Source organism: Chinchilla lanigera, unplaced genomic scaffold (assembly GCF_000276665.1).
Source record: "Chinchilla lanigera isolate Chin_1 unplaced genomic scaffold, ChiLan1.0 scaffold00104, whole genome shotgun sequence".
In the NCBI taxonomy this organism is placed as follows: domain Eukaryota; kingdom Metazoa; phylum Chordata; class Mammalia; order Rodentia; family Chinchillidae; genus Chinchilla; species Chinchilla lanigera.
Window position 1 is genome coordinate 2,234,514 of NW_004955505.1, and position 14,027 is coordinate 2,248,540.

The 14,027-nt window shown below is 37.4% G+C and overlaps 1 protein-coding gene across 1 annotated transcript in view; it reads left to right on the top strand.

The window, feature by feature from the left end:
* The first annotated feature begins 8,028 nt into the window (after positions 1-8,028).
* Positions 8,029-14,027, top strand: part of LOC102025818 — a 36,888-nt gene continuing 30,889 nt past the window's right edge. The window contains 1 exon segment of the mRNA XM_013505920.1: positions 8,029-8,137. Within this exon segment, the coding sequence (XP_013361374.1) occupies positions 8,029-8,137 (109 nt within the window).

A 14,027-nucleotide genomic window follows, 5' to 3' on the forward strand; every position in this document is an offset into this window, starting at 1 on the left:
TCCACTCCAAAGGCCAAGATCAGCTCCATGTCCAGAACAATTCCCATGGCAACCTTGGCTGGAGTACATAGTACGTTTCTGGGGTGAGACATGGACGCTATCACAGAACTGTAATCACCAGAGGTATTTTACTGTTTTTATCCTCCCTTGTTTGTCGGGCTGGCTATCCCTTCCCTGTCTGGTTGGAAGTTGTATGGGGTCATAGTCACCTCCACAACCCAGTACCGAAGGACTGGGCACTGAGCCAAATAGTAACTTTGCATCCTTCCCACATTGGAAAGGTAGGTTCTTGGGAAAGCGATGAAGAACCACCTACATGCGGAGGACAACCCTGAAGAACAGGCTTCTCTCACAGAAGCCTCAATACTAGTGATAAAGCTATCCACCATGATAAATTGGCAATATTAACAGAAAACAAAATAAAATTTAAAAAGAGAAAATGGAAGATGACAAGACGCAGAAGCAAAATGCAACCTGGACACCCAGCCCACCCAGGACAAGCCCGGAGCACAATGAGATAGATGAAGTTTCTGAAATGGTAGCAAAAGAAGTGAAAAACCAAGTGGAATTAGACAATATAATGTTCACACATGTGGATCTGATTTATTTCACTTAGGAGTATGGTCTCTAATTGGGTCCTCTTGCCTATGAAAGCCTTGAGTTTATCTTTCTAATGTTTTTATTACTTTTTATTCTCTTTAAAATAAAAGGCTGCACTGTGTGTGAATGTGTGCGTACTTTCAATGCTAACTTCAATCCTGAACGAAATTAAAAACCTCATGAAAAACAATGTTACAATCAGGGCAAACAAGAATTCTAGAACAGAGTCCTCACGATTGGAATGTGCTTGGCGTGTTCTATGCGTAATAAAGAGGCAGATGTGCACGGATAACACCAAGGAAAACAGGAGAATGGCAGGAACTGAGGATGTTAGTATCCGTGTATAGAACTTTTCACATCTTGCAGAGAGAGCGCCATAGCCATTGGAGCTTATCTTTAATGTGATGTGGAGTCCCTGGGATTATTCTGCAACTCACTGGCACTGCCACCTGTAGATGTTATAGCATCGACAGTTTCATTAAGAAACAGTCCCCGTCAGGAAATAGCTATACTACTATGTAGAGTAATCAGCCCAGCCACCAGTATGCAATCCTGAGACATCTTCTCTCTTTGGGAAAAGAAATTGCATTCTGTTATTTGAAGCAAGAGTCTTGTATCATGAGTAGAGGTACAAGCTGCTCGTTGTTGTGAATGCTGCAATTGTTACTGTTTTTCTTATCAGTAAAAAGGACATTTCAACTCCAAGTTGTCCTGCACATCCTATTGATTCAGCTACTCCAAACACATTCACTGAGCGTTGATCCTGGGTCAGGTGCTGTGCCAGTTATGAGGTATATGGCACTGACTAACACCAGTTCCAGGTTACCATTTATAAGCCTCATGATGGCTGAATCACATACCACATAATTGCAGAAACCTTACAACTGAGTTTTTACTAATGTACTTTAAAGACTCATCCTGAGTATCAAGTTTACTCTAATACTTATTATTTTAATGGACAGTACAACATCTTCAAATATCAAAGTACAATATTAAAAATCATAAAATTCCAATCTCAATGAAAGTAAAAATTACAGGGTACCTGAGATATTTTCTACTCAGAATTGAAGGTTTTTAAATAGAATGCATGATGTATCGCTTGCAGACCAACTTATATTTGAGTTGCTCCTTTATTTAATCAGGGAACTGTTGTTATCACAGAGGACAGAGAGTCCTGCTATTTGGATTTAGAGTCAGAAGTCTTGTTCTGTGTCCCCCTCCCAGGATTTATATAGATATAGATCATACTCTTTTATTATTACTATCCTTTCTTCTTATTATCATTATTTATCTTGAAATACAATACAAGTAAGTATCGCATTTGTGTTGGTTTGGGAAATATTTTTGCAAGGGGAACAATACAATATAGGACACATATTTTATAAGAGTATTTATAATAGTCACCCAAAGAATCATATACCTAAGAGTGTGCAGGAAATCTGTCCACACACTATAGACCAGGAATCCAGCTGAGGGCCTGGATCCAGAAATAATGTCCTACGTGAGGCCAGCTGAATAGAGCCCATAATGATGATTCCCATGAATCCAGCTGGAGGCTCAGAGCCTAAAACAATATCTCATGCAGGCCTGTTTCACGGATCTGCACTGGGAAGGCCCAAAGGTCAGTGGTGGAATCTAGGAAGTCTGTGCTAGCAGGATGAAGGATCTGTGCTAGCAGGCTGAGGTATCTGTACTGGAGCCAGGAAATGATGCTCAGAAGAACCTGACCTCTGCTGAAAGGTACCACAGCCATCCTCAGCAATAGTGAGATCCCGAGCTCCTCTGATGATGAAGATGGCTGAATTCCCATCAAGGAAGGCAACACAGCAAGCCTCTCCAGGAGGCCGGCAGTGCACCATCTTCCCCTTCAGAGCCAGGAAGCGATGCTCAAAGTGAGGACCAGAGCTCCCCCAAAGTGAACAATTCTCAGTGCCAGCAAGGTCCCGAGCTCCTCGGAGGATGAAAACAGCCAAGTTCATCAGGAAAGCCTGTGTGACGAGCTCCTCCAACACAACCACCAGCTCCTTACAGCTTCCACCAGCTCCCAACAGCCTCTCTCAGCTCCCAACAGCCTCCTTCTCCTTCTCCAGGTCTGCCTTTATGCTGCTGGCAACAGTCTTCAGGTGGGCCTCCCACACCCAGCATCACACTTACTCAGTTCAGCTGGGGGTTATAAGTTGACCACCAGTTATCAATCCACTACAACATTCATATATAATAGTCAAAAAAGATTCAAAATGTTTAGAAGTTTACACACAGATGTGCATGTGTGAATACAATCAACATAACCAAGATAATGAAGGTGTACTGCAAAACAGTCCCTTTCCCTGTTTTCTGCCTGTTCCTACATTTGACCTTTTGTTGAGAGGAAATCCATCTGTTTCGTGTTACTATAGTTTGCATTTCTTAGCAATTTATTTGAATGGAATTAAAATCTGTTCTCATTTTTCTCTAGTATGTATTATGTTTATTTTTTTATTTTAAAGAGAAAAAGCTAACAAAACAACGACAATGAAGACAAAACCAAAAAACGATACCTGACCTCAAAACACAATGATAGGAATTAACAACGGTTGCTACACTACATACTGTTATCTTCAACGAAGTTGCTCAGTCCACCAGATGTAAGAATGTAAGATTGATCAAACAATCAAAGACAGTAACAAGTAATTTTAAAAATTTGGAAATGATACAGAGCTTCACCATACAAGATGGTAGGATGCAGTTCTTCTACTACATACTGTTGTCTTCAAATCAGTCGTTCTGATTCCCAGATGCAAGCATGCAAAATTGGTCAAGAAAAAAGAAAATTTTTGGCATTAACTGTTCCTTTCAATAAACCACAGACATCAGCAATACACCTATCCTGGTTATCCTTGTATATACATATAAATTTTGTTTTTCATTTTAAAGAGAAAAGAAAAAAAACCTAAATAACAAAACCAAATGATCGATCTTACATGCTTATATCTTGTTATCTGTGCAACCACTTTGAAGATAACAACCATTGTTAATATCTTCTCATTTTTGTCTGGCTAATACTATAAATTGTTTTGAGATTGACCTATGTTGTGCATATTAATACTTCTTCCTATTTACCTTTGACTCAAATTTCATTTTAAGGCAGTTTCACACCTTGTTTATTCATTTCACCTATAGGTATTTCCTTGAGATGCATCTACAACTTTTTGTATGTTTGTGGTTTATTTTTATTCAGTTCAAATTTCTTTTTCAGCTTGTCTCTGATTTATTCTTTGGCCTATGAGTTATTTAAAAGTGTATTATCTAGTTTGAAATATTTGAGAATTTTTCCAGATATCTTTGATATTCATTAAAAAATTAACTTCATTATGATGAAAGAAGATGCGCTGTATGACTTGAATCCATTCAAATTTATTGAGACTGTTTTTATGGCTTAGGTGTGACGCATATAGTGCACATTCTACATGCACTTAACACTGTGTTGATCATATCTTCAATATCCTCAAAGGTTGTTTTGTCTATTCTGTCAGTACTAAAGATTTTCCTGCATCCCTTATAATTTTAATTGGTCTCATATGATATGAAGCTTTAGTTACAGGTACAAAACCACTTAATATTATTATATTTTCTTGATGAATATATTCCTTTATCATTATACCATGATGCTTTACATTGCTGAAAATGTTCTTTACTCTGGTATCCATTTTATCTGATTTTTAATGTAGCCATTGTACTTTGCTTTTCCTTAGTGTTAGTATGGTATTATTTTTCCAACTGTGGTTTGGATTTGTACTATTTAAAGTACCTGTTGGTCATTTATTGCTCTTCTTTTGAGAATTGCCTGCACACTATTTTGCCTATTTTCAAATTTCTAACAATATTTGGATTACTTATTATTTTGCTATAGAGTTATTTGGTTCCTTGTATATTGTGGGTATTAACCATTTGACGTATATTTTGCAAATATGTTCTCCTATTCTGCAAATTGCCACCGCATGCTATTGATCATTTCTTTTGCTGCACAGAAGCTTTTAGTTTTCATGTAATAACATTTGTGTATTTTCGCTATTGTGATTTGTGCTTTTGAGGTTAAAAAAAAAAAACTTTGACCAAGGTCAGCAATCTATCAGTTTCTTCTAACTTTCCTAATTTCTTGGTCTTCAGTTCTTTATAAGTCTCTTAGATCCTTGCTGTCTCTGAGATATCAGTTCTGATGGACCCTTTCCAGCTCTGATTTTGAGTTATCTCAGTCATTTCTTTTTCTCTGAGTCTAACAAAATACTTATAGATGTTTATCTATCTAGACAGAACAATTTTTAATTTTGTCAAAACTATAGATTGGTTTTGTATCCATTTCATTAAGTTTTCCTCTGATCTTTAGTATTTCTTTCTTTCTATTAATTTGGGTTTGAGTTTATTCTTGTTTTATAAATTGCTTATCTCTCTTGCTCAATTTCAATAAGAATTCAGAGCAAATTATTTTAATAAAATGTATGAGATTTAAATAAGTATGACATTGCATAAGAACTGCTTTTGTTTAAAATAACTAATAATAATTTTACCACAGTATCAGAAATTAACAAAAGGTAATAAATGATAATGACTTGCATGATCTTCAAAAATTGAAATCATATACAAAAAATAGATTTTACTATATCTTGATTTTTAATTTCATAAAATATTTTTCCTTTCTTTAATATGTGCTTATCAGTGAATACATAATTGGATAACAATGATTTATTTCATTTTGTGAGAAACTTTATGTATGACTGAACAATGTTTAATGTAAGTTAAATATTTTATGTAGGTATAATACTTCTCCATGGTTCCCCAGAGAACATGTGGATTTAGGTGCTTTCCTAGAAGTGGATTTTTTATTGTTTGGTTTAAGCATTTGAAGGGTTAGTTGCTGAACGTTACCAGGAGAGCTGACAGGTTCTTGTTGCTTGGCAACAGGGATTAGTAGGACAGGAAGTTCCAGTTCTGTCTCTTTGGAAATCCTATTTTGGAGGGTAAGAGCTCACCTAAAGAGAGAAAAACACTATGCAGAAGGATCAGTGAACATAATATGATTTATATGTTTTTGTATGAGGCAGATTTATGCATAAATCCCCAGGAATTAGACAGGAAAGGTAGAAAAGCCTCCTCGTCCTTGAGGAGCTTGCTTTCTAACATAAAGCTTGGGAAGTGCTAATAGCGACCTCATAAGTAAACTTTAAACTTTAACTTTGTCCTTAATCACAGAGGCTTTTTATGGTGAGTTATTTATTTTCCCTGAGGATTTTCCTGTCTATCCATACAGTAAATCACTGATAAATGCATCCATGATAAAAATTAAATTACCCAGATGTACATCAGTCAGAATTTCTTAAATGAAAACAGTCAGTGATTTAATTAGGATACTGACATTAAATCTTTTCAAATTTCTGCCCCATTGTATCTTGGTTTTATTAATTTAAGCTATCTCCATTTTTCACTTAATTTTGTCCTGCACAGACATTGTTTTAGTCATCTTTCTGCCACTGGAAGAAAGAACCTGAGAAAGACAATTTATACAAAGGATAAGCTTATTTAGACTCATGGTTTCAAAGCTTCCAACCATGGTCACTTGGCCTTGTTACCTTGGGCCTGTGATGTCAAGAAGGTGAGGGTCAAAGAGACTGCTCATTTCTTGGCACCTGAAAGCAAAGGGGTAGACAGGAAGAGACGAGGTTTCCCAGGGCGCCCTGGGAGGGCACACACCCAATCTCTAATTCCCTTTTTCTGGACTCCATCTCCTAATGGTGGCACGGGCTGGTGTCCACATCTTTAAAACCTAGACTCTTGGATAACATTGACCCAAGCTATACATATAACTTAGAAATACATGCATATATCCATGGCAAAAGTAACACTGATCATTCAAGCAGTCTCATTTACCTTGGCTAAATCGAGTAATGCTGAAAAGAGCTTTCCTCATGACTTCAAGAGTTCCATAACCTTGTGTTATGGTTTGAATCTGTGTGTCCCCCCAAAGCCTCAAGCGGCCAGGCTTGAGGGGCAGGCTATTACAATTTGAATATGGGTGTGAGAGCTGCACCTGCCCCGGAGTGAATAGTTTGCATATGTAAGGGAGAGGAAAAGAGTGCTTGGGACTTTCCTCCTCCATTCCACCCTGGTATGTGGTTGTTGCTTAGCTGTGTGCTGCCATCCTGAGCTGCAGCTCTTTGCCATGTGCCGCTCTGCCTTATAATCTGCCAAGTACGGATTGAAACCTCCATGAACTGTAAGCGAAATAAACCTTTCCTTCCTTAATTTTGGGCATCAGGTATTTTGTCCCAGCTGCGAGAAAAAGGTAACCAAGACACCTTGTTTCCTCTTTGTTTGTTTTGTTTGCTTCTTTGTTTGTAATATGGTCTAATTAGGTAGCCAGGATTGCCCTGAACTCAAGATTCTCCTGGTTCAGCCTCCAAAATGCTGGGATTACAGGCATGTGTCACCGTGCTGGGTACCATCTGCCTTCTTCACACTCAAACCTGACTGCCTCAAAATGAATTGTCAATTCAAATCCACATAGTCAAAAATAAATATGTGCATTGTTTTGGTTTTTTTTTTTACTATTTTCTTTTTTGGTACAGGGAATCGAACTCGGGGCCTCACACTTGCCAGGCAGGTGCTGCAATGCTGAGCTACATCCCCGGCCCTAAGTATGTGGTTTTTAATCCTTAAATTTAATCCGATAAAATGACAGGCTATTTTGTCTACCCTGATCTGTAAGACAGCAAATGGATTATGTTGATTCTGCACGTCTTCAACCCCCGAGTGTAATTTACGTCACCAGGTTGTCAAATGACTTCAGCAATAGCTGCTACTTCTCTTGATGTTTGTTTGCTAGCTCAAGTTATCATAGCATATAACATGACCATCCTTGTTTCTTCAAATGCATAATTTATCACTACCAGTATACTTTCTACACCCCATATAGGCATTTTTCAAAACAAATTTAAACACGTTTTGTAGACAACATACACCACACAGTTAAAACAATTCAAATTCTGTTGATTTTTAGGATAAAAACTAAAATCACTGCAGTGCCCAAGTCCTGTCTGAAACCCTCTTTGGAATATTCTACCTTTCTTCTTATGCTCAAGGTATGGTGACCCTCCTGTAGCGTCTCAGATTGGCTTCTTTTCACCTACCTTTGAACATGTTCTTTCCTCTGTTCATAACTTGCTTTTCCATCATTAATCTCCAGTCCATATAATTAGTTTTTTAAAAATTAATACAATATTTAGTCTCAGAGTTCAGCTCACTGGTCATTTTTTGACGCATGACTTTATCCCCTCAACTTGTCTAGAACTTTCTATTACGTTTTTTCATAACACTTTTTAAAAATCACAGTACTTATCACAGTTATAAATTTCTCCTTCCCTAAATGAGCAGGAAAGCTCCAAGAGGAAGGAGAGCATGTATGGCGGCGGAAACGGAGAAGCGGCAGCGGCCTGCGTGATGGATGGACGAGGGCAGAAGGGCGAGGGACGCGCTGAGCGTCTGTGGGTGGATGCTCAGAGGGCAGGTATGGCACCCTCCGCCGCTTCTCAACCCAGGCAGCATCCTGGGAAACTGACCGAGGAGCCCACACTGAGACTAGGTCCCCGTGCCTACTGAAATGGGGGCTCTAAGGAGAAAATTAGCTGACTTATTGAGAGAAACATTGAGAGAAAACGAGAAAGAATTCTTGCAAATTTATTTATACAGTCTGAAATTGACATCTATTGTACTTTCATTCTGAAAGTAATAATAATTAAACTCAAGATATGGGACAAAAATAAAATAAGTGACTAAATTTTATGCTTTTTCTCCATTTACTTCTTTCACTCTCCTTTCTAAATCCCAGAGAAAAGAAAAAGACAATCTCTTTAGTCATGAAAACCGGTTAGAGTTGGCAAACAATGCTTTCTCCTCTTATAACTGGAGTTTTACTAATTCCTGGTTAGGGAAGTGGCAAATGCAGACTTTCAGCTCTGATTCCCTCTCACGCCATTTAATGAGGTTCCCTGCTGTATTTAGTTATGTAAATATGGTTTTTACAAACTTTGTTGAAGATTGTGGCTCTGTTTTCATAAATGCAAACATAGTATCTTTAGCCTCACAAATGTTCTCAGAATACTGCAGTGTGTTGCATGCTGGTATTACTTTTGTTTATGTAAAGCCCAAAATTGTGGACAAGTGTGGAAGAGAGAATTGTTTTTTAAAATGTCATTTATAGTAATTATTTAATACTTTCAGACAAGAGAAAAAGTAAGTAAATGAATTAAAGAGCAATTACACGAGCAGTTAACTACTTCCTGCAGTGACTCACTTCATGATACAGTACTGCTCTTTCTCTCTATATAGGGCTTTCTAATATCTAACTAACAATTATTTATATTAAATGCTCCCTTAAAATAACTTGTATATTTCTTTTCCTCTCCCCCCTATGTTCCAACTTCATAATGTATTACATTCAGTGATTATTGGCTAAGGTTATACGTTTTACCATTCAACCCAGCTATTTCCCTTCTAAATATCTTCCCCAAAATGTTAGAGACATCATATGACAGAGATCCATGCACACCTGTGTCTACAGCAGCACAATTCAGAAAAGCTAAATCTTGGCAGCAGCCTAGATGCCACCAATAGACGAATGAAAATGCAAGTGTGGCATTTATGCACAGCGGAGTACTACTCTGCTGGAAGGAAGGACAAATTTGAGTCACTTGTAGTGAAAGAGATGCACTTTAAGGCCATAACATTAAATTAAGCATCAGATATAGTAGGTTAAACATCACATATGAGAAATCCAAAGTATACATACAGTAAAGAACAAAATGATAAATAGATGATAGATGATAGATAGACAATAGATAGATAGATGATAGATAGATAATGGGAAGTAGGGAAGAAGGTCTATTGCAGATGAGAACAGAACCAAGAGATGGAGGAAGTGGACACAAAAATAATTAAAATATGCACATGGCCAACTCCCACGAAAAATGTAATCATTATGTACTGCAAGAATACACTAATAAAAATTTTAAAACCTTTTTGTAACAATACCTGAGAGGATCTGAGTAAATAATTGGCACTTATGTGAAAATGAAATTATAGGCATTATATATCGTGGAGAGCACCTTTGATTAACCGTTAATCTGCTAGTCAAGACTGAGCAAAGTCACAAACTCAGATCCCTACACAGTTCAAACAGCTAAAGGAAATGACTGAAGCAGAAAAAGAAAAGAAGGAAAAGAAAGGAACGCAGGTAACGGATGGCAAGTGACACCTCTCTTCAGTGTCCGAGGCCATCGATGCCGAAGCTACTATGAACACCTAGGCAGTGAGCACCCGCGAAAGATAACAGCCACTGCTTGTGTCTGCAATTAGTACCGCGCGAGCACGAAGACTTCTCCATCCTAAAACACTGGATAGTGCAAAATAAGCCACAGTTTTGAACTTCTATCTGAAGTCTTATCATTTTTAAATGACACTCGATTGACTTTTGGGAAAACACTATGAAAGCGAGACAAAGTGGCTGTGGGATGATCTGGCCCACAGGCAATCAGTCTGTGGTAAACACAGAAGACATTTTGTATCCCCTGAGTGGAGATTTTATCAACATAGAGTGGGCAGATATCAGAAATTCTTAAGAAACCTGTGAACCCAGAAAACCAAGAGTCTTAATTTTTACTCATTTAATAGATTCAAACAGGCTTAATGGATCCAGAGTAGAAATGCCTGGACCGGTGCTTATGCAACAGAAATTTAGGAAGGGTCGGAGAGATTCCTACAGGAACAAAATGACTTCTACAACTCTAGCAAGTAGCTCAAGTAACAAGGGACTTGAGAGAATTCTACAGAGACGTTTTTAGTCTCCCTGTGGGGGAAAGCAACAGTGATCTATACACAAGTTAACTTAAGAATCTTAGAGGAGCTCAGAAGATTAAATAAACCTAATAATACAAATGATGGATGAAGCACATATTAACAACCTGGACAGAGCAGGACAGAAATAAAGGTGTACTATTGTACGCCATCCTGAATGACAGCACCAAAATCTGAATGCCTTTCACCCAGGATGACCTACTTACATAAGATGCCAGAAAACCAGAGGCTACTCCAGGCAAGACAGGGTCCCTGAATTGAATGTCACCTTGCACAGTGACAGCTAATTGCTAAAAGTTCGGTGGAGTTAGAAAACTAAGCTAAAATTCAGTGGAATTAGTTAAGATACTGCATATAAGTTTACATTATCTGCTAGAATGTTAAAATTAAAAATTGGCTTTCCAATTTGTGCTTAAAAAAAGACTTGTTTTTAAAAGGATTTATGATGATGACTTACATTTACATACAGGATAGCTAACATAGTTGTACTACTGACTTCTATCACCGTACTGAAAGGAACAGTTAATGATTATTTGATCAGTCTTACACATCTATATTTGTTTTCCTGAGTAACCACTTTGAAGAAATCAATATGCAATACAACAACCATTGTTAATTTCCTGTCACCTTGTCTGAATTTCAGGATTGCTTGTATTGTTCTTGCGTTCTTTTGTAAATGTATGTGTGTTTGTTAATGTTTTCCTTCTTTTCTTTTTAAAATTAAAAATAAATAAATAAATTTACATATCTCTCCCTAACCTTTCCCTTGAGCTCCAGATTTTTGGTTCTAAATATCTAATTTTATATTTTGATTTGCTTTCCAATGATTTGATCCATACAGCACTAAACTAATCTTTGCTCCAAACCCTCCCCAAACCTGCACCTCCTTCAACATTTTCCTCTTCAGCATGAATCAGCCCCACATGTATTGTGCTAATCAAATTTATTCCTTTCTTTTCCTCCTGTTCAGCCTTCACTTCAGCCCAGTCGTGATTTCTGTGGCTGTTACTTCCCAAGTATATCCTGTGTCCGTCCACTTCCTTCCATTTCCAGCGTGACCACGCCGGGTCGGGCTCTAATTAGCTTCCTAGTCAGTGGTGTGTGTCATCAGCCTACATCAGCTCCTCAGAACAAATTATCGTGTTTCCAGGAGGTTTTTTTTAAATCATACTATATCCTGTTGATAGCTGAATTCGGCCACCAGTGAAAGTATTTGCACCATGGAAATTAGCAAGAAATCGGTGCATTTTCTCCCCTTCAGGAAGCAAGTTTTTAAACACTATCAGCACACCAAGCTGCTCTTTCCACATCTGTACTCCTAAAATCCATTTACCTCACAACAGCCTGTGTCATCTTCTATAACAAATAAAATGTCTTGTCTCTGCCCCGGTTAAAATTTTCTAATAATTTCTCATCAGACCTACAAACATCTGAAATTGTTATGAAGGCACAAGGAAGTCTACATTACCTAATTTTTGCCCTCTCCTGTGACCCTCCATTCAGACTTTCTTCCTGTTCCTTAGCTATGTTGATCTGCATTTTGTTCCTCTGAAACATCCACCTGCTCTGACTTAGAATCTTTACACCTGGTGTACTCTCTTCCCAGGATGGGATCCATGTGTATCTTCATGTGTCGTCCTTCCCCCTCGTCACTCAGGTCTTGGCCGCAGTGACATTTATCAGGCAAGCACTCTGCAGCTCCCCAGCCCACTGCCTCCCGCATCACACCTCATCCCATGTGCTTCTCTGCTTTCTATTTGTCTCCTTAGAACATAAGTTCTGTGAAAGTCGATGACAGCTTTTTCCTCAGCACTTAAAAGTGATTGTAATCAGTAGTATTTTTAAACATAATGAAAATGTTCTCTTTTGGGTATTCTTGTGTGTTTATAACTCCATAAATCCTTACTTTGTGGAAATCAAGGCATCCTATGTAATGGGCAGTGAATTTTCTCTATAAGCATAAAAAAACACCGACTGGCAACCTTTTAGACATATCCCAAATCCTACAAAACTAGAGCATTGCCAAATAAGCCCCTACACAAATCCAACACAGGATAAAAGGCTGATAAGAGCTTCTAGGCATGAACACAGCAGTTCTTTAAAATGTAACATATTTCCTTTTCTCTTTTTCTTTCTTTCTTTTTCTTTTGGTGCTTGTTTTAGAACCAGCTTTCTCCACAGAAGATGTTATGCTTTGAAGCATTTAGTATTTGCATTATGGTTTCCGTTAGCCCACACAGGGCTCCATAAAGGCCTGTGGAATGAAAATGTGCTTGATGACGACATATATTGTGGGATTTCTTGAAAGCAGAAAGAATAGAGCAACTTGTGTTATGTTGAAAATGAATCTATAGCTGAGAAGAACAGTAAGTTGTATCAACAAATCAAATGGGGAAAAGAAGAATGAATTGAACTGTAAGAAAATAGCTACATCATACAAACTGAATGTGTACTTTCACTTTTTTATTTTTTATTTGAAAGAGAATAATAAAAAACAACAATAGCAAAATGCCAACAACATAGACAAAAATAGAACAAAACAAAAACAATAAAAATGATACAGGGTTTCAGAACAGTCGTGGTTTGTATTACATATTTTTATCTTCAGTGAAGTTACTCAGATTACCAGATGTAAGAATGCATGATTGATCAAACAATTAAATAGAATAAAAAATAAAATATAACATTAGAAATGATACAGAGTTTCACTAGACAAGATGTTAGGAATTCGCCAGTGGGTGTTATATTGCGTATTGTTGTCTTCAAATTAGTTGTTCAGATTACCAGGTATAAGCCTGCAAAATTGGTCAAAAAAATTAAGCATTAACTGTTCCTTTCAATAAAATGTGTATGTATGTATGTATATATATATTTATATATTCCCCCTTCCTTCCTTCTTTCTTTTTCTCCTTTCCCTTACTCCAGTTGTCCCTTCCTTTGAGCAATTTCTCTCCCTTTCATACTGGGGCTTTTGTAGGTAAAGGATGCAACTAGAGACCACACTCATAAGTGAAATTAATCAGACTCACATGTGTAAACATCAGATTGTCTCTCTAGTGTAAGAACATGAAAGAGTAAATAAAATCCAAAATGTAGAACAGATATTATGAAATGTGTACTTTTATAAAGAAGATGGAAAATTCAATTTGTAAAATCCCTTTGTAGATGTCATTCTTTTTCTTTCCCCTTGGATTTAGAGACCTAAAGTCATGATTATTTATAAAAGATCATCACAGAAAATGTCCCGTAAAATGTCTGGCTCAACAGGAGTCCCTTCCCATCTATAGGGTATCGATATACCATCTGCTGAACTGACAGATGCGGAAAGTAGACAGCATTCATATTTTATGTGAGGAAGAGGGACAAGAAAGGAAGAAAGGAAGAAAGGAGAGAAAGAAAGAAAGAGAGAGAGAGAGAAAGAAAGAAAGAAAGAAAGAAAGAAAGAAAGAAAGAAAGAAAGAAAGAAAGAAGGAAGGAAGGAAGGAAGGAAGGAAGGAAGGAAGGAAGGAAGGAAGGAAGGAAGAAAGAAAGAAAGAAAGAAAGAA